The 19943-nt window shown below is 42.4% G+C and overlaps 3 protein-coding genes across 3 annotated transcripts in view; 1 reads left to right on the top strand and 2 right to left on the bottom strand.

The window, feature by feature from the left end:
• Window positions 1–223: 223 nt before the first annotated feature.
• On the bottom strand, window positions 224–8068 carry GTF2H3 (general transcription factor IIH subunit 3). The gene is made up of 12 exons (XM_019538902.1): window positions 7888–8068; window positions 7001–7107; window positions 6211–6374; window positions 5799–5861; window positions 5456–5485; window positions 4641–4669; window positions 4477–4551; window positions 3967–4020; window positions 3318–3386; window positions 1901–2036; window positions 1771–1807; window positions 224–1674 (listed from the first exon to the last, which is right to left on the bottom strand). Exons 1-12 carry the CDS (start codon window positions 8038–8040, stop codon window positions 1605–1607), a joined length of 987 nt encoding a protein of 328 aa, XP_019394447.1. The 5' UTR covers window positions 8041–8068; the 3' UTR covers window positions 224–1604.
• Window positions 8069–8127: 59 nt separating this feature from the next.
• Window positions 8128–14253, top strand: EIF2B1 (eukaryotic translation initiation factor 2B subunit alpha). The gene is made up of 9 exons (XM_019538896.1): window positions 8128–8188; window positions 8269–8370; window positions 8615–8751; window positions 8826–8942; window positions 9777–9889; window positions 11072–11140; window positions 11856–11931; window positions 12791–12916; window positions 13968–14253. Exons 1-9 carry the CDS (start codon window positions 8176–8178, stop codon window positions 14121–14123), a joined length of 909 nt encoding a protein of 302 aa, XP_019394441.1. The 5' UTR covers window positions 8128–8175; the 3' UTR covers window positions 14124–14253.
• A 584-nt stretch (window positions 14254–14837) lies between these two features.
• Window positions 14838–19943, bottom strand: part of DDX55 (DEAD-box helicase 55) — a 12685-nt gene continuing 7579 nt past the window's right edge. Inside the window, exons 10-14 of the mRNA XM_019538893.1 lie at window positions 19053–19145; window positions 18462–18576; window positions 17637–17805; window positions 16127–16419; window positions 14838–15077 (exon numbers count right to left, since the gene is read on the bottom strand). Coding sequence (XP_019394438.1) covers window positions 14910–15077; window positions 16127–16419; window positions 17637–17805; window positions 18462–18576; window positions 19053–19145 — 838 coding nt within the window. The 3' untranslated portion in view covers window positions 14838–14909. The remainder of the gene's footprint in view (window positions 15078–16126; window positions 16420–17636; window positions 17806–18461; window positions 18577–19052; window positions 19146–19943) is intronic.

Genomic DNA, 19943 nt, shown 5'->3' with positions numbered 1-19943 from the left:
GGGTACATGCAGTAAGAAAAAGTTTGGGTACCTCTGCATTATACCACAAGACCAACAACAGTGGAGCTTTGGACTTGCAGCTACTACTGCCTGATATCATCTCTAGTGCAGGGGTTGTACAAAATCTTTTAGAACTTTTGCTCCTTTCGTTTATTAAAAAAAAAAAAAGATGGAATTCCTATTCGAATATTACTAGAATAAAAAGAAAGAAAAAGGATTTTTTAAAATAAAGCCAGTCATTTATTACAAATATTCATATAAAAGAAAATTATAAATACTGTGTTCAAATAAAATGGTTTTCAATCAACAAACAAGCCAGTAAAAAAAACTGGTATTTTTGATAAAACAGTTACACAGACAACAACATGATGAAAATAAAGTCTCAACTGCTGTATACATCTTTAAAAAAGAAACTGAATTTCTCTAGTCTTTTTTTTCCTAAATAGAAAATAATGAGTTCCCTTATATTTTTGAGGAGCACATCAATTATTAAATACATGTTAAAACACCAAATATGCTGTTACAGTTTAAAAGTAGACAAGGATTTTTAATTTTTTTAAATCAAAACACAATGCTTTGAACTGAGAACATGCAGTGTGTGTTCACATTCTGAGATACAAAAATATCATTTCAAAATATGCAGAACTTCCTTCTCAAGTGTCATGTGAATGCTCTAGGTGAGCCATAAAACCTAGAAACAAATCTTATTATCATAGATCTAAAGTGTTTTCTGGTTTCAAGAACCATCTTAAAAACTAATCAGCAAGCTTACCATTCTAAGCTGACACTCATCTGAAAAACAAAAAGGGACCCTGGAGTTATTTTTCCAAAAAAAAGTGAGGAAAGTTTGCGTTGATGACCTTCAGGAGGAAAATTACTCATCTGCATATTACATGGTAATAGTTACTCAGATGAATAGATTTCAAACAATATTTGTTTGGAGAATGAGGAAGGAAAAAAGAAAGGCCCAGAAAGGACATAATGCCACTAAAATATGGTGCAGTGAGAAAAACAAAAATTCAGATTTGCCTCTTTACAAAGGAGAGTAGAGAGTAAACCGTGTTGAAAACCTTGGGTCATTTATCAAGAGTCTCATCCTGCTGCAGTCTGCCTGCAGGTAACACTTCCAAGCAAATCAACAGGATTCTGGTTCCCGGGAACTGCAAATTAGGTCTCTAACGCCAAGATCTAGATCCCACAAGTGCTGATGGCCATACTTAGGCTTCCTTTAAACACACGTGCACAAGTGTTTGCCAAATCAGGGCCTTGTGCACCCTCAGGATAGAAACCTACTCTGGTATCACCAGGACACTGCTCGCTTCACAGGTATTTAAGAAAAAGCAGTGCTCGGTTTCCGATAATCACAAGCAAGAATGTGGTTTTAAAGTCACACAGATTAGGCACCAACACAACCATTCATCTCATGAAAGGGCTGGTGCATGTAATGCATGACACTTACGTGTTTAGTCCTTAAGGAATTAACATCCAACACCTGAATACAATTCTCTCTCATCCTTTGGAAAAAAAACCGTCACCAACTTCTAAGTCATATTCTGTTTAACAGAACTATATACATGAGGTAACAGCATGTATCTGTAAAGTTGCTATACAGCTACTCTTAGTTTTTTTTTCTTGGCCTTCATGACAGGAGGCAAGGAAATCTTAAAAGCAGTCCTGAAATAAAAACAAAAAAAGTCAGAATTCAGACATGTTGAATGAGTTTCCAGGCCTAACCCATAACAAGCAAATAAGCTAAACAAGAGCACTTACTCGCACGTGCTACAGATAGGACTGAAGTTGCAGAATACTAAAAAATTAAAAAACAGTCCAGTGTAAGTAAAATCCTTGCCTTGACAAAATAATTTAGGTCACTTATGTATAAAAGTGTTTGTACACTTACTTGACAAACACACGGAGCAAACATAACCGATTTCAATGAGATTGCGATGGCAGAAGCAAGCAGCTCTATAGTCCACATGAATGGGGGGTGGAAGGATGAGTTGAGATCTTTGCTCTTGGTCAGGAAGAAAAACCCACTGTATAAGTAAAAGTAGGGTGTAGTTTAAATCTGGGAGAAAATTACCAAGTTAAAGAATTCTAGCATAAAGAAAAGCAACACACCCATCTACCAAATACATTTTTCTTTACAACTGCACTGGGTCAATAAATAGGCAGAAGAGATTTTTTTCCCCCATGTTCTTCCAGGAAATGTTTTGATCACTGCATCAGCATCCAGTATTAACTTTAAACACACTCATTGCTAGAGGTGACAGAATAACACCCATGGAGACAAGTCACCGACTGATTGATACAGAACAGACAGGGGGAATGGGGAAACTCCCCTACCCCCCCACCACTGTGCTTCATATTTTGACCTGGTAGGAACACCTCTGCAGGAAGGAGAGTTTTTAATCTCCTTGGGCCACAAAGTTACTGATCTCGATGCCAAATATGACAGTTGACCTGAGCAGGGTGTGGGGCCTGGGGCAAATCAGCCTGAGCAGGGCCCCACCCCCAGACATGAGGAAGCTGGCAGTGGATTTGGTGGGGGTGGCCACCAAGCAGCCAAACATGAAGCCTGCGGCAGTGCGGAGCCGCTGTGGCTGCTCCACCCAGCTCCCCACGAAGCACAGGGCCTGGGGCAGTCACCCCAATTCGCCCCCACCCCCGGGGACAGCCCTGACCATGTTTATAAGTTAACTGTCCATTTTGATCACTCCTGTGTTGTCGGTGACTTGCAACTGGGAACTGGCATTAGACCATGTCATTTAACATAAAGCAAGAAATGGCCATCAGATAATCATACCTCCGAGTCAGCCTCCATCTGGGCTGGGATGGAACCAGCAACCCAGGAACAAAGGTTAAAAATACTGTTTTTTGCCTCAACATCCCCTCCTCATAAATGCAAGATATCAGATGTTAAGCAAAAGCACTTCAGATAAGCAGTGTTTTTAAATACCAAGACATACTTCCCTTATTCAGTTCCCCAGTCTGTCATGTTAGGATAACAGTACAACTTATCTTTTACTAATAAGCCTGTCAGGCTGACCTACAATGTGCAAGTCATGTGTGAAAGTTCTCCTGCAAGACCTCCCCTCCACCAAGTTGTTTCCAAAGCCCTCTAATTTTCTAAGACAACATCTACTGAAGCAGAAAGAAAATGAAACCAGAACAGCTGAATCCCTGCAAGCAACTGGGGTTTCTAAGTCTCAATTTCTCAGTCAGGTCATAGAATCTACCCCCGCTCCCAACTAAGTCAATAGGAACTTTGGAAGCTGCTGCTGCTCTTGTTACATGCTCTTTTTACATTTACTTACCAACAAATACTGCAGAAGAGATGACATGTGGGGCACTTTCAAGTATATGCCTCCTGTGATGTCACAAGCCTGAAAAACATATGCTATAAACACTTAGCACAAGGACAATCTGATATATGCCTCAAGAGAAACACCTACATGCTACAGAAAGGCTAGAAAAGCCATACAAGTCCTACAGATTTGAAAATCTTAAAGACACTGCTTCCCCTAGATACTCTCAGTCCTGAATCATCTCTTGGAAAGCTGGACAGGGGACAATTCTCCACACAAGAAAATGTTTTTTTCCACTGGTTATCACAGTAAAAGGACAGAAATTAAGTATGGCTGTCTATGGGCCTCAATCAGGCAGCCAATAAGTTTTTAATGAAAGTTTCTGAAAACAGAACTGTTCTTACAATCATTTGCACATCTTAAATCATTTAACATTCTTTTCAATCTCTAGATAAGTTTTTTTTGAATTCTAACATTATTTTTTCCCTTTTCTCGCATTAGCAGGTATGAGCTCTTCCCCTCTACGCAAAGTCTGCAAAAGAGTTCTGAGAAAAGCTATTTCAAACACATCAAGCTAGCTATCATAGCATACTGATTTTTTGTTTTTCATCCAAGACTTTAAAATAGTCAATAAGCAATAAAAATATGTTCATGGTACCTGCTGTAGGAGCCCCGAATCATTTTCCAAAACACAGGCATCAATCAAAATATTCTGCAATCAGAAAGATTAAATGTAAGAATCGTAATTACAGCAGCCTAAAAAATAACCCTCCAGTAGAATTACTGCCCTGAGTTTACATCCAAATTGAAGCTCTTGAACTCTAGCAAGTATTGTACATTCCAGCCTCCCTCCCCACCAAATAGCTAGGCAAGGACCAATGGCTGAAGCTTATCCAACATACTACATATATAAGATGTAGGAAAGTGGGGTCTGGACCTCGGTAGCAATCTTGGGCAGACGTGGTAGCCTTTTTGTGTTACAATGCGATGACACGCACCTACATTTAACTCAAACACTTCCCCCCCAAGCATGAAGATGCTCACATCTCCCAAAAGATCCCATAAACTAGAAGCACATAATGCAACAGTGACAGTCTTTTTATGTTTGCATGTCGATGTTGAAAAAAAAACCTGAATAGTTAACCACCTGATAAAACAGTAACTTCACCTGTTTCTGTGCTGCAAAGATCACATTCATGAAATTCATATACTGCAATGCACTGTCTTCTGCAGCTTTTATAACCTGAATAAAACAATCAACAACCATTGCTGCACAAACAATACTACTGGATTTCAAAACCGTTTAAGACAACTGAAGGCAGAAGTTCTTACCAAAATTCTTGATTTTATTTCTTGGTTGGCTACATATTGGAGACAAAAAAAACCCATGCATTAATTATTGTCCCATAAGTATGGGATTAACCTCCAGTATTCTGTCTTCCTAATTCTACATTTTAGTTTAACACCTGAATGAAAGCAAGAAACTGTTTTTAGTCATACTAAGACCAAATATGAAATAATGAAGCTAAACTTCCAGCAGAAGTCACCAGACTAAATTCAGAGTTGCTGTGAAAGTGGATACTGTCACATTCATTCCTAAAAAGCAACTAGATGATGAAGAACAAAAGACAAATTTCAGTGTGGTTCACTGTCAGTTTACTCGGTCAAACAGAGACTGGATCACAGGTTTTTAAAGCCATTCTGATAGTATTTTACCACTTCTCTTTAAAGCTAAATAGAGAGTTTACTTTAAAACTGGTTTACACGATCAAGCCACAGAATACAAGTAACAGTATCCAAGTTCCATTTTTGAAACTGTTGAGTATAAAATTTGAATCTGAAGGGTAGAGGGTAGTGTGGTACTTTGTAACTGCCAAATTCAAAGCTTTACTCTACATGTGGAAAGATTTCCTTCTCCTTAGAGCTGACCTTGTGCGCTTGGTTTTAAAGTTCTAACATGTTTGTTAAAGCTATACAATTCTCGCATGTTCTTTCCTTGTCTACTAATCTGCAGTCAATTTGTACCCCTTTAAAAGACTGAGACAAACCCCTACTTTTCTTAGCTTGCTATAGTGGAGAAGCTCTGCATTTTTTCCTCCTTTTAATTCTAGCACTCAATAAAATATGCAAACAACAGAAAAAAGTACCTTTTACCTCCTTGGTCATCCTGTGAATATCTGTATTAGCTTTTATTCAGGAAATAACATTTTATTCTAGGAACACTTGAGAAACAGATGTATAAGCTGTATAAAACAACAAAACAGAGGGAATACAATACCTGTACTAAACAGTTTAACCAACATGCATAACTTTACCAGAAGTTCAGATCTCAAGCTATGATACTCACAAGTCAGAACTGAAAACAAAAACATACTGGTTTAGACTACTACCAACAGTGTGCAAAGATTCTGGTAGCAAGAAGGATTTTCACATGTATTTATTTTTTTTAAAGAGAAAGATATTCTAAATGTTTTGCTATGGGAAGGATACAACAAAGTGCTTTGGCAATTGAACCTGCCAATAAAGTCTCTGTTTGTTGGCCCTTCACATCAGCTGTAATATAAAAATGCACAGAACTGGTTATTGAATAAAGTCATTCCCTTATCTAATGCCAAACAGTTCATTCCATTAATTTTTCCTGGACAAAACATTAAAGGCTGGCTCCAAATTCAGCATTAAAGTGCTGAATTTCTCAGTGTCTCATTGGCCTTAAGCACACTTTCATAATGAAAGGGGAGAATAAGCTTCAGAAGACAAAAGCAAAGGAGATTCTATCACATAGCATAATCTCCTGAAGCATCTCCTTTGCATATAACATTTCAAAACTTCCCCTCACCTGATGGCATTAAAAACTGAGCATGCTACAGAAACCACTACATTCTTTAACAGAAGATCATCTTACTTTTTGTCATGAGGTCTTTAATCTCCTCTGCAATTGTTTCATTTATTGCAGTTAATAATTCATATTTTCCATCCTTGCTGCCAGCGCAATTAGATTCTACACAGCTGCCACCATCTCCAAAGAGATCTGCAAATGCCCAGCGCTTTCCAGGGTATAAGAAACGACTGAAAGAGAACCAGCAACACAGTATTTGCCTGCTACTTTAATAACAATCGAGTTAGAACCGCAACTTGAGCTGCTCATAGAAAGTGAAAGTCAAAGCTGACAGTTCATTCTAAGCAATGGTCACCACAGAATAAGGAGTCTTTTTAAAGCTCTAAGTGATGTAAGGATGTCCTGGTGGAAAGGCTCTCTGAGAGACACTCTGAGGAGAACTAGTCTTCAGGCACCACCTGAATGCAGGGATCAACCTCTCATTTCTTATTCTTAGATGAGAAAGTAGTAGCAGCTTTGAATGGAAAGGTCAGACAGGAAAACAACCTCCTTTTGTTCCTTTAGTGCAGCAATCCCCACTTCCCCACCAAAAAAAAAAAACCTTAAAAAACTATATTGTTTTGTTTTTCCACTTGTTCTTCTGTATTAGTCCCCAAGTCCAAATCCCCTTCCCCATCTGTTTTCACTCATTTTAATGGGGTATTTAAGCCCATTTAAAACAGATTTAAATATAAAATGTTTAATTTAAATTTAGATCTGATGCCAATTATTCTTTGCAGCACACTGAGCAATTCAGGCGAGAGACATGGGTGGGAAATTATAACAGTAGTGACGCTATTCATAAAAGTTACCGTACCTTTCTTGTGTATGGCTTGCAATCACAGCAAGTCTGTTGCTGCGATTCATGAACAAGTGCGAATTCCCCATCACCATCACTGCATCCAGGCATTTTGATAATGTAAACTGTTGGGAAAACAGAAAAAGACAAGGCGCAATGTGTAAAGGAGCAAGGAAAACGTGGCTTAGCACCATCACCACCCAGAACAAAAACACTCTAAATAAACCACTCCGTCAAAGTAATGCTTTCCTCAGAGTTCGACATTCACAAAGGTAAGAAGCTTAAAGGAGGCAGCAAATTCCTTCTGTAGGACAGAAAGCATCAGTGATGCTCCAAAAATATGTAACGCTAGAATGATACTTGGATAGGGCTCAAAATCTTCAAAAAACAGTGTGAGAGATCAGTTCATTTGCTCACAATAACTCTGGGAGGAGAGGAGAGGAGAGCCGTGGTCGCGTAAGGGGATGCACAAATGTTTGTTTGAAACTCTGTTCAAGTCTCCTCTGTTCAACAGAGGACAGTTGAGCAGAGTTTCAAGCATTCATGCATCCCCTAACGCAACCGGGGCATCCGATCCAATAACATCGTGTCCTCACTTCAGCTGTGCTGAGCCCCTGAAGCTTCTGGCAACTCCAAGCAACTTGGAATAAGCAACTTGACCCCTGGTGGGGAGCAAGCTGGCATGAGAGGCTGTCGGTCCCGCTCTCAGTGCCCACTGCCATTCCTGCCGAGACAGGGTGTCCATCCCCAGGGCCACCTCCCCGCACTGCAACTGCGAGCAAGCCATCGACCCAAGGAGCGTTTCGCAGCCGGGACCCCATGATGGCTACCCTTGGGCCCGCACACGTAGGGGCAGAAGCCGAGGGCGCAGCTTAAGGGCAGGGACCCGGGGCGTTGCCTCTCACCTCGCCGCCTCCCTGCGCCTTCTGGCCCCACCAGATGGGGTTGGCGTCCACGACCGCCACAAGCAGGCTCAGCTCATCCTCTGCGAAGGCAACGGGCGCGAGGCCGGGCGCGGCCGAGCCGCGGGGAACGGGGCACGTCCCGGCCAAGCTCATCTTGCCCGGCACGCCCGCCGTCCCCCACGCCGCCACTTCCGGCGCCACGCGATGACGTGTGCCGCCCGCCACTTCCGGCGCCGCGCGATCCCGACCGCTGGCGCCCTCCTTGCGTCACAAGGGGCGCGCGGAGCTATGGACCGAGCAGGTAGCGGGGCGCGCGGCGAGGCCCGGGGCCGGGGGAGACCGGGGCCCGGGAGGCCGCTGAGCCCCGCCTTTGCCTTGCAGCACTGATCGAGGCCTTCAAGGCGCAAACGAGGGATGACCCGGACCTGGCCTCGGCCGTGGCCGCCATCCGCGCCCTGCTCGAGTTCCTCAAGAGAGACACAGGTGGCTGCCCCCCCGCCCCGTCCCCTGGCCCGGCGGCGTCTGCACCGGTGCTAGTTGCTCTTGAGCAGGAGAAAAATATGCAGTTGTGCACGCACCGTCCTCCACCAACTCTTAGTTCTGTCTGTGGTGGGTGGGGGGAAGCTGCCATGTCCTGAGGGGGGCCATGCACACGGGGCAGAGCCGCCGGGGTGCCAGCCAGTGCCTGCATCGCGATGCCCAAATCACACCTCTCTTCCTCTCTCAGAGGAGACCATGCAGGGCTTCCGCGCAAACCTCAAAAATGCCATCGAAATACTCTCAGGCGTCGACTCCTCAGTGGCCGTCTCCTCCGGGGGAGAGCTCTTCCTCCGATTCATCAGCCTCACTTCACTGGAGTACTCGGTAAGAGCCCGCGGCCGCTGGCGCAGTGGAAGGGATTCTCAACCCTCACTCACAATGCTTGCTGCTTTTTCCAGGACTACTCCAAATGCAAAGAGATCATGATCGAGCGTGGGGAGATCTTCCTCAGGAGAATCTCTCTTTCCAGAAACAAAATTGCAAAACTCTGCCACCCGTTCATCAAAGACGGTGCTGTAAGTGCAATGCTGGTGCTGCGCCGGTTCTGGGACTCTGCTGTTTGGGCAGGAGGCAGAATGGGAGGGTGACCAAATCTTACTACCTTGTGTTCAGGGTGATTGCGTGATTTGATGTGGGCTCTCTCAAGTAAGGGGAAATAGTCTCCTGCTCATCATAATTTTGTTTGTATCACAAGTTCAGATCTTCCTGTGTTTCCTAAGACTCCCTTTCTCTGTCCTCTCCCTTCACCTTTGTTTCTGCACAAACTGAGGTTGAACTTCTGGCCTGATGCTGACAACCAGATCATCTCATTCAAGCAGTGGAAGCTGTTAATTCTTGGTCCCCCTCAGTGCCACGGTTTCTTGGGTGGTTGCTTGCAATAAGATATCAGTTAAAAAAAAAAAAAACCAAAAAAAGAACTCAAGACTTATGCAGTGACTTGACATGCTGTTCACTGTAAAACATTTCTGGGAAACCTACCATTAACCTCTAACTCTTAAAATGCTCACTTTTTATAAAAATCTCAGTAGTCACCTCAAGTACAGATTTCCCTCACCAACCACTGGGGTTAGGTTCCTGAAAGCTCCTGTAGTTGGCAAGACAAAAGGCTTATGGGGAAAATGGCAGGTGGCAGGCTGATGTGCAGCCACGGAAAACCATGGTGACTCAAAACTGTATACCGTGGTAGCCAAAATGGTGTATAGAATATTAAGCATGGATACTCAAAACCATGGTTGGCAAGGGACACCCGTAACTGAAACCAATGCTTTAAAATACCTGTGCATAGTAAAGTAGCACAAGAAATCCTAACAGCCAGGCTTTCCTGAAACTCCATCTTTACCTTTTAACAGCGAATATTAACCCATGCCTATTCAAGAGTGGTCCTCAGAGTGCTAGAAGCAGCTGCAGAGTCAAAGAAGCGTTTCAGAGTTTACGTTACAGAATCACAGCCAGATCAAGCAGGGCAAGTATTTGTTACTACTCTCTTCTTGATTAGTAAAATAAGTTTGTTTTAAGGTCAGTTCTCATCAGGAAGCTTTTCCCCTTTTTTTGAACTCTGCTAAAAGGCAACAACTGCTCTGACAAAACATCATATCCTTCTTGAGAGAGAATCTATAAACACTCTTCATTAAGAACTGCAAGAAGCAATTCCAGTATCACTAATGTTTGGAGGAAATTTACCAGAACTTTAAAAATTAACCATTGCTATGCAAACAGATTTCTGGCTTGGGTGGTTGCTTGCACTGGTGCAATCAATTTAAGATGTCAGTTAAAAAAAATCCCAAAAACTGAAGCAGTGGTTCTTGTAACCATCAGCAGTATAAAGTATTCAGCTGCATGTGGTACCCCCCCAGACCAGCCCCAAGTGCTGGCTCCACGGCTAGTTGGGGTCAGGCCCCAGGCCATTTGTGCATCCTTCAGTGAGCATGAAGGACTGTCCAGTAGAATAATGCATATAGTGCACACTGCCAGCCTTCTCTGCAACAGGCAGTGCTTACAGCACTGGGTTCAGCCTGCATGCTACAAGCAGCATGAGCTCCAGAGCAGGGCTGGCACATGGTGCACAGGCTATACCTGGTGCCATAGGCACACCACATGGCACAGAGACCCAGCCTGTAGCACATGCAGCAGCACTGCATACTGGCTTCGGCACTGCCCCATCTGGACTGGTCCCAGAGCCAGTGCACAGGGTTGGTCTGATGCAGGTACTGCATACAGCTTACGCCCCTGTGTTAAATGCCCTTGACATCAGGTCCGGGTCATATGCCAGACCAGTTCCGCCTGCTGGAGGCTGTATGTTTGACACCCCTAACTTAAATTATGTGCAGCTTATATGTGATGCCTACAACCGTTTAAGCTGAATGATTAGTGAGGAATCTTGCACCTTACTCTGTACATGGTCCATTTATTATCTGCCTTATAGTCAGCTAATTCCCTTTTTGGTTCTCACCTACTGTATGTCATCACACAGCTTACTTCTTTAAAGCAGAAGGATTGCATGTACAGAGAAAGGAGGATGTGGAAAGGTAGGGACCCACAGTTAGATTTCAGACTTTCATATAGTACTTCAACTATATTAATTGTATTTCACCAGCACTGTCTTCCAAGAAAGTCTTTTCAACTTTTGTAAACATTATTTTCATAGGCAAAAAATGGCAAAGGCCCTCAGCAACTTGAACATTCCTGTTACCGTGATTCTGGATGCTGCTGTAGGGTAAGCTTATTCATTACCTTCATAGACATTAGGAAATCTCTTGTTCTTCTAGACATTTTAGGTACAGCACCTGAAAACTTTCCAAACATTTGTCCAGACTAGAATGAACAGTTCTTCTCTGTTAGCTTGTCTCCAGTATACCAAGAGGCCTGGCCACTGTACAAGTTAAACCTTTTATGGCAGTATTTTTACTGTGTATCAAAAGTAGCCAACAAATTTGATGGGTTGTTTGTTGTAGCTCCCCAAACCATGCTGCTTTTCTCGAATAGGTGCAGGCACTACATTCTTTTAACCTAAGCACTGCTTACTACAAACCAGAATTGGGTCCCAAATGTGTGAAGATGGAGCAGTATCAAATTTGATTCTCATTCCAATGCAATTTGCCTAAGGGGCAACATACCTAGAAACTGCAGAACACTCAGACTTGCCAATATTTTCCCTCAAATGTATATAGTTTATCAGCTGATTTAAGAACTTGGGTTAAAAAAAACCCTCAAGAGCTGCTGATGACAGTGCTGTTCGGAGAAGCAGATGCTATTCAATATTCCTGAGCAGGGGGGACAGTAAGGAAGGATCATTCCACAATGTACATGTTCAGAAGAAAGACTAGCTAGAGGGGAAAAGCTAAGTTATCACTTGAAGTATTAAGCAGCATTGGGGTTCTTGGGAAGTCATGCTTTTAGTACTACACAACATGATGTTTTTTCTTCATCAGTTACATTATGGAAAAAGTGGACCTGGTAATAGTTGGTGCTGAAGGCGTAGTTGAAAATGGAGGAATCATTAATAAGGTAACCAGCAGTATTTTTTACTTTTTGTACACTTGCAGCTATTGACCCAATTTTTGCATATATTTATCCTCCCTACTCTGGTTAAATGAGCTTGTAGGCAAGGGATCTTCTCCAGGTAATTCCTTTTTATGCAATTTGTAACTATCCCCTCTGCCACACTAGCAGTTAAAACTGCTACAAATTGCTGCATTTCATATTCCATTACAATTTGATAAGTCTTTGTGATTCACTATATTATAGGTTTAAGCTTAAACCTTTTGTTTCGCTATCATTTTTCTCAGTTTTAATGCTGTCAGCATCAGTAGGTCAAATAGCTAAGGCAACAGATTCAATTTGGTTACTGTAGTTTTAATTTTAAAAAATCCACCTTTTTCCAACTCATAGTAACAGTATACAAGTAAAGCACATTTGATCTGGCTGCTAGAAAAATAGGCTCTTGCCTTGTACAAGGTGAAACAGACACTTGTTAAATATAAAACCTTGCTGACCTGAAATACACGATGGCTGCTAATATTCTTAACTTCCCAGAACAGAGATTGGGAGTGAAGCCTCCTAGATGTACTCCCTGTTGTGCTACTAGCTTCCGCTATGGCCTTGAAGTCATTTCACTTCCAAGCCTAAATCTGTGAAAGGAGGATACTTTTACATATCTATCTATGTCTTAGAGATATTGCAAGTCTTAATGGCACACGGATAAAAATAATCTTTGGGAGGTCCCATTTCTTAAGCTCGGTTTCTGTAAAAAATGTTCTAGGCTTTTCCAGAGTGCTTTCAGTTCAAACATTAAATCTAATCTTGGCAATTCATTGTCCTGATAGAAGAATGTATAAATCCAGTGCTAACTGAACTGTCTCCCCAGATCGGTACAAATCAAATGGCTGTGTGCACCAAGGCTCAGAATAAGCCCTTTTATGTTGTTGCCGAAAGTTTCAAGTTCGTAAGGCTCTTCCCTCTAAATCAACAGGATGTCCCAGACAAGTTTAAGGTAAAGAGAAATTCAGAATACTTTGTAAGCAAGCTGTGCACAAGTTGGCCTTTGAGGACTGAATATATTGAATGTAAGAGCTCAGAAGTTACTTTATGGGTAGAGCAGACAAACTGGAGCTCTTTCTTTTCTTACCAGCTTAAATCAAGAGTTGTAGTGCTGTCATCTCATTTCATAGTTTAAACTTTCTCTTCCAGTTTGAATTTCCTCATTTGTCCCTTTAGTATTGTGTAGTATTAAAAAAGCCTCATACCCAGTGGGCATGTCTACATGAGATGCCTTAATGCACAACGGACTGTTCTACTGTGCATTAGAACATCATGGCAAAAACCTTGCTAATGCATAGTAGAATTAATCTAGTCTACTGCACATTGTGTCACAAAAAAACTGTTCGCCTTTACTACTGCACATTAGCATGGGCCACTGCACTTTTATGTAGTACAACATTTCCCAGCCTTTTTTGCCCCATGGCACACTTACCTAAATTTAAAAAAAGGGTGAGGGAGGGGTGATGTGCAGCTAGCCAGATGGGATTTTGGGCTGGACCCACACTCCCCATGTGTATGTGTCCGCAGCAGCAGCAGGCATGGGGCGTGGCTCCAGCCAGGCAAGGGGTGTGGCTCCAGCCCAAAATGCTGCAGCACACCAGTTGAGAAATGCTGATGTAGTACCTCATATTAGAGATATTAAACTTAATGCACAGCAGCAAAGGCACATTAATGAACTTGTAAATGCACCCAGTTGCACTAAATTAAGCTGCCAAAACAGCTTATTCAGCTTCTATTGTTTTGTTTTTTTTGCGGGGTGGGAAACAGATGGCAGAACTAATAGACCAAGATACCTTCCAGACCTATAAGCCTTTTTTTTTCCCCGGGAAGCTGAAAGAACGGCTGTGGCAAGAAGCAGTAACTTAAGCTTTGATTAAAGCCAGTGGCAGCAGACTGTACTTAGCTGTAGTTAAGTTCCACAGGTCTTTTTTGTTATTGCTCAGTTTTCAAGAAGTTACAGCTTCTCATGCTCTGACAGCTAATAAGTCTTCTCTTCCCCACAGTACAAAGCAGACACCTTGAAAACAAGCCAAAATCTAGCTGAGGAGCACCCATGGATTGACTACACTTCGCCATCACTAATTACGTTACTGTTTACAGACCTGGGAGTGTTAACCCCATCAGCTGTCAGTGATGAACTTATTAAACTTTACCTGTAATGAAGAGGATTCACTGTACAGAACCTGGGACTTTGGCTCCTCCAAACTATAGCATCTATGAAACTGCAGATGTAAAGGAACAGTCATCCATCTGTGGCACTTGTGGCTTCTGAATAAAAGGTTATCTGTAGCCACAAATAGCAAGAGCAGCCTGTGTATATAGCACACAGCACGTTGGGATGGGAAGAGGGATCACAGTGGCATTCTGGGAAGTCACAAGGCTTAATTTGTTTCACACCTCTAAGAGGTTGGCCCTCTACTGCTATATTACACAGATGTGACATAAGAGGGAGACTGCACAGGGTTTGATTTCATTACCAACAGTCATAATGTTTTAAAAATTTACTTGCTACATATAAGTGGTCCAGTGCTCAAAATAAAGTGTAAGCTTCTAGGGGCTCTGAAGTTCTAAAATAAATTCTCCTAAAGCAGGGTGCAGTACTTTAATCTTATAGAAAAATAAACTTAAATTCTCTTCCTAAATACGGATCAAAACGGTCAGACTTTTTTCACGTGAACATAGCACACACTTGACAAAAATCTGCAAGTCACTTACCGAGTTCCATGGTTCACTCTGGATATTATGCTACAAGAGAGGTTCAGTTGTGCTTGGGCCCTGAGGAAAAGTCATGCCAATTCTGTTAGAAGCACCTAGCATTCACAGAAACTAAGTCTGTTTCATAGGACTTGAACAATGCGGAGCATAGAAGGAAATGATCTTGGTATAAAATTTGTTTTATTGAAAAAAGTGGCATCTCCATGGAGTGACTAGTCAGACCAGGACTGTCAGTCTTCAGACTCTGAATCAGTTATTACTTCCATTTCGACTTTTCTCTCACTGCCCGTCAGCCTCTTCTCAAACTCTTCCTCACTAATTTTACCCTTTTTTAACCTTTTTAAGAGTCTTGTATCATTCAGCAGCTCCTCCAGGTCTTCATCTTCAAGATCAGAGCCCTGTAGCCAATTGAAACAGAATAACTTATTCCAGCACTACACTGCTCCAGTCCTATCTGGACACCTCAGAAATGACCATATTAACCTTATAGTGTCAGTTCTTCACTGTGCATTCTCCTGGTATCGCTAGCATCTAACAGCGTTGTGCTACTGCCACCCATGGACAATACTCAATTATTACTGCTCTGGGATTCACATAAAGCCTGGCAGCAGCATGAATTAAAGGAGCATTAGCACCATGTATAGAATTCTCCCACTAGTTGCTAGCAATTAAAGTATTAGGTCATAAATCATTCCTTTCTCCAGAAGCCCCAAATAACATTTGACACGAGATAAAACTTAGCACATAAGCCAAGGGCAGGCGATTATTTTGGGCAAAGGGCTGCTTACCGAGTTTCGGAAAGCCATCGAGGGCTGCACGACAGGCAGCCCAGGGCAGATTAATACTAATTTTCTACATTATTTAGAGGCCCTGCGGGCTGGACAGAATGGCCTGGTGGACCACATCCAGACCCCGGGCCAAATTTTGCCTGCCCCTGACCTAAGCACTCTGCCCTGCTGCAAGAAGTATTCCTGTCCTGCTCCAATCCGTTTCCTGCATCCCCATTTTGAGTGCAGCTACCAGTGCTTCTCTTGACTCTCTTTTACTGGAGGCTTACAACCAGAGTTCTGACCAGCAAGGAACAGAACCCAATCCCTCTCTTTACTGATGGACCTATTGTTAGACTTGCTCCTTGGGGAGGGCAAGAAACTCCAGTACTGTAGCTCCCCTAATTTCAGGTTACTGGCACCTCAAAGAAGTGAGATTTAAAGAATCCAGCCAGCAGCACTGCTCACTAGCAAGGGAGGACTGGATGGAATTTGCTTTTGAACTTGCTGAGCTCTGCTTATGCAAATCACTGTGCTTTGGACCAACGGGAATCCTGTTCAGCGCCCCTCGCTCCTGACAAGCTAAAGCCCTCATAAGCATTTTGCAAGTGTTACATCCAAACCTGGCAGCAGCTCTATTGCAGTAGGTACACATGAGCTTATCAGAAGTCAAAATGTACCTCTTCTCTTTTCCTTTTAGCTACCATTTTCTTTTTCTTCTCCTTCTTGGCTTTCTGCTTTGACCAGGCTTTATTCCGTATGAATTTCTTTTTCCCTTCATTTTCTTGTTTTTCCTTTCTTTGTTGTTCTAACAGTTTCTGCCTCTGCTTTTCTCTGTTTTTGTCTTTGAATGTAATGGTGTCTGTGTCAAAACTGACTGGAATAAAGTCTGAAAAGGACTTTCCTTTTAACTCAGGCATCTTTGGCATCCTCAAAAGAGCAAAACCTCTGGCAAGACTCGCAAAATCCAGATCTGTTAAAGAGGATTAAAATGTTAGTATGCAATAGGCAAATCTGGTGAAAGCGTGAAGCACATTCTTTGAGCAGCTAGGTAGTTCCAATGACTTCTACTAGGCCACTCACATGCCTAAGTACTTTACCAGGGTTAAAACATCTTGACTGGAAAGAAAGGTGCAACTATTCAATATTTTGTTATAAAACACAATAAGTACCTTTCACATGTAAATCCTCCTCTTTCTGTAAGGTATCACTTGCATTCTAACTGCTTCTCTGTGTCATGGTTTTTTCTGCATCTATTGGAGCCGGTCAAAAACTGACCAAATTTTTATCACAAAAAGATTTGTAATAGCTACATGAGAAAAGGTCAGTTGCGACAAATTTCCCACTCTGGAAAAAAAAAATTGGGAAAGTTTGTCCCTAAGAGAACTGCCATGTTTGACAATTCTCTCAAATTAAAAAACTTGTTAATTTGTACTTTTAAAAAAAGGGTAAAAGTTTGCCTGTATCTGATTTTTTTAAGCAGGATTACTAGTTTGTAAAAATAAGACATGAACTCTGTCCCATTTCAAGATAGGGAAAAAAAATTAGATCTCACATTCTGACAGGAAGGAAAAGCTATTTCCAATATATATCTGACCAGTTCCACTTATCAGTCAGATATACATTTTTTAATCATCACCCTAGGCAAATAATTACTTCAAAAATATACACATTTTTGCTGTATCAGTCCATGCAGTTACTATCAGTTGTGTTTTGGGGAGAAAAAAGATCAGCCAAGATGTAAAGCATCTTTGGCTGGTTTCATTAAATCAAGTTAAATATTCTATATTGCAAGCTGATCTTTAAATCTTTTAGAAGAAATAGCCTAGCAAGCTGTGTGTTTGCTTGCCCTTTCAGAGCTGCAGAGGCTAAAACTCATGCATTCTCATGGGAAATTGTCACACTCTCCTCTCTGGATTTAACCAAGTCACTTAACCTGCTTGTCTCCATCTCCGTCTCCGTCTCCCCCTCCTACGTAATAACCACCAGCAGTTTAGGAGTCATTAGTTCATGATTAGGAAATGCTTAATGGTTTGAAGGTGTAAAATGCACTTAGTACATGACTCCACATAAGGTGACCATGTGCATGGGAACACTTGTCATCTCTAGCTTTTTGGCAGCAACCTTGTTCACCAACCCAAAAACATTTCTCCCAAAAAAGCAGAAGTGCCAGCAGGTGCTGGGAGATACCTTTTATTCGGAAGATGAGACTGCACTCGTGTTTAGCGTAGGCCTGCACGTAAGATACAAATGCTTTCATCCCTTTCTCAAATACTGCTCTGTCTGCCAGAGCCATAGACTTCAGTTTTGGAAGAAGATCTACCATGTTTTTTGGTGGTTTCATTTCCTGCATGGGACACTGAAATAGGACCCAAAAAAAAGACCAAAGCAACAGCTCAAATTAATGCTTTAAGTTAAACTTCAAACTCATACTTCTACCTTAAATTTCAAAGTGCTGTAAGGTACTCCACCCTCTGTCTCCAAATTTTAAGCCAAGCAATGATGAAACAAAAACAAAAAAAGGGAACCGAACTGCTCAAGGTCACGCAATGAAAGTAACAGAATAGGGAATAAAGCACATATGTCCTGACTCAGTTCTAACTAGTAGACTGCACTGCAAGTATCTCACAGGTAAATATAATTAATTTAATCTCAGCATAAAATGAAAGGGGTAAGACTCTGCTATTATAAAAAATGGACAGTACAGACAGCAGTCCTGCTCTAGTAGCCACATTAATCAGTTCAGTAGTTCTCTTGATCCTATGGCTCAAGTTCTGCTTGCTGCCCTGCAGTCTACCTTCCCCAGGGTACGCTAGCCAGACAGGCTCAAGAGACACCCATGCTAGCTCTTTATGCATTAGCTGTGGTAGGAAAGCAGTTTTACCCCATGTTTATTACTCACCTAAATTACATGGACACTTTAAGCCTTATACAATACCATAAATCAGTAGTCAGTTTTTGATGCAACCTTTTTATGCTTTTATGGAGGACTGGAGAAGGAAAAAAAACCCTCACCTTTTGGTTTATTGAGAGAAAATTAACATAGGATTCTTCCATGGGAAGCAAAAATACAAGTGCACTGCCTACATGGCCAATTCGAGCTGTTCGACCGCAGCGATGCACAAAGGCACTGCAAACAACACAAAGATAGCTCAATAGGAGGCAAATCTTCTAAAATAATACAATGAGGCAATGGGAAATCCAGGGTCTATGTACCTCCAAAGTGGTCTAGTTATTCTAGCTAACAGTAGGAGTTATCTGAATACAACGCACAAAGCACATATCCTTCCCAACAATCACGTTCAGATATCCCGGAACTATGTTCTACACCACTGTAAATAAGGCCTGCCCTTTAGCAAAGATTAACACACCCAAACTGTGCATGCTATTTTTCATATAAGAAATGATATACGTAACAGTAATAATAAAAAGTGGCCCAATCTTCCTTTGATCAAGCAACACAGCCACATTGTTTTGCCTCTCCATTTGGATGGCTCTTGGACAACAAGTTAGCCTTCCCCGTGTTTTATACAGTACTGAGCTCCCAGTGTGTGCTTACACAGCACAACTTTCTGGTAAAATTCTCAAGATGACATGAAGTCGTACCTTGCACTGCGAGGGGGGTCATACTGTAAAACCCAATTTACTTCTGGAATGTCGATACCCCTGGCCATCACATCGGTGCAAACTAAAATGCCACTAGAAAATTACAGAATATAAAATGGAATTTGGATTAAACAGGTATTTGAGAAGCACTAATCAACTCGGCTTCTGTCCTGGATTATACTTTATTCATACTGATTGGAGAGAGCGGAGGATTCAGGGCAGAGTTTCAGCCATAAGTATTTTTAAAGCATCTGTAGCCAAATCAACCGAAAATAACATCACAAGCTAGTTCCAATTTGCATAGAACAATTCTATGTAATATTAGGAAGACTAATGTAGGAAGGGTGTATTGATAGAGATTTTTTGGGTCGATACCCATGTCCAATTTTTAATAAGCCATATCAGCCGATACTGATCCGATTCCGATATGCAGCCCTGCAGCATGGAGAGTGGCATCTGGCTGGTAAGTCTGTTGCGGGGGAGGGAAGGAGCGTAGAGGGGGGCAGATCAAGGCCCCCACAATGAGGGAGGGAGTGGGGCAGGCACTGGGGCTGAACCACAGCTCCTCTGGGGGAAATGGGGAGGCAGCTCCTACCACTACATGCACCCCAGGATCTATGTGGTGCTGTGGGCTGGGGCCAGGGATGCACTGCCTCTTCCCAGCAGGGGGAGAGGGGGGCTGAGCCAGGCAGTGCTTGGGGTGGGTGACAGCGGAGCTAGGAATGGGGTTGGGGGAGCTACGATGAATTTTGGGGTGGCTGCAGCCCCCACAACCATCCTCCCAGCACTGCTGCCACCTGTCCCGAGCAAAACCCAGCCCAGCCCCCCACCAGGAGCACAGCCCCAGCCCACAGTGGCAGCCTGCCCCACGTGCAGATCCAAGGGCACCCC

Source organism: Crocodylus porosus, unplaced genomic scaffold (assembly GCF_001723895.1).
Source record: "Crocodylus porosus isolate Cpor-Errol unplaced genomic scaffold, CroPor_comp1, whole genome shotgun sequence".
NCBI lineage: Eukaryota > Metazoa > Chordata > Crocodylia > Crocodylidae > Crocodylus > Crocodylus porosus.
Note: the sequence above shows the minus strand (reverse complement) of the source record. Positions and strands in the feature narration are given on the sequence as shown.

What these genes read in the sequence shown, in the direction of transcription:
- GTF2H3 (XM_019538902.1), bottom strand. Translation starts at nt 8,040, where the DNA reads ATGAGCTTGGCCGGGACGTGCCCCGTTCCCCGCGGCTCGGCCGCGCCC. An exon ending in AATTGCCAAAGCACTTTGTT is followed by an intron (nt 5,486 to 5,798) that starts GTATCCTTCCCA and finishes AAGCTAATACAG; the next exon opens with ATATTCACAGGATGACCAAG. An exon ending in AAATAAAATCAAGAATTTTG is followed by an intron (nt 4,552 to 4,640) that starts GTAAGAACTTCT and finishes TGTTTTATTCAG; the next exon opens with GTTATAAAAGCTGCAGAAGA.
- EIF2B1 (XM_019538896.1), top strand. An exon ending in GTTCCTCAAGAGAGACACAG is followed by an intron (nt 8,371 to 8,614) that starts GTGGCTGCCCCC and finishes TTCCTCTCTCAG; the next exon opens with AGGAGACCATGCAGGGCTTC. An exon ending in TCACAGCCAGATCAAGCAGG is followed by an intron (nt 9,890 to 11,071) that starts GCAAGTATTTGT and finishes TTATTTTCATAG; the next exon opens with GCAAAAAATGGCAAAGGCCC.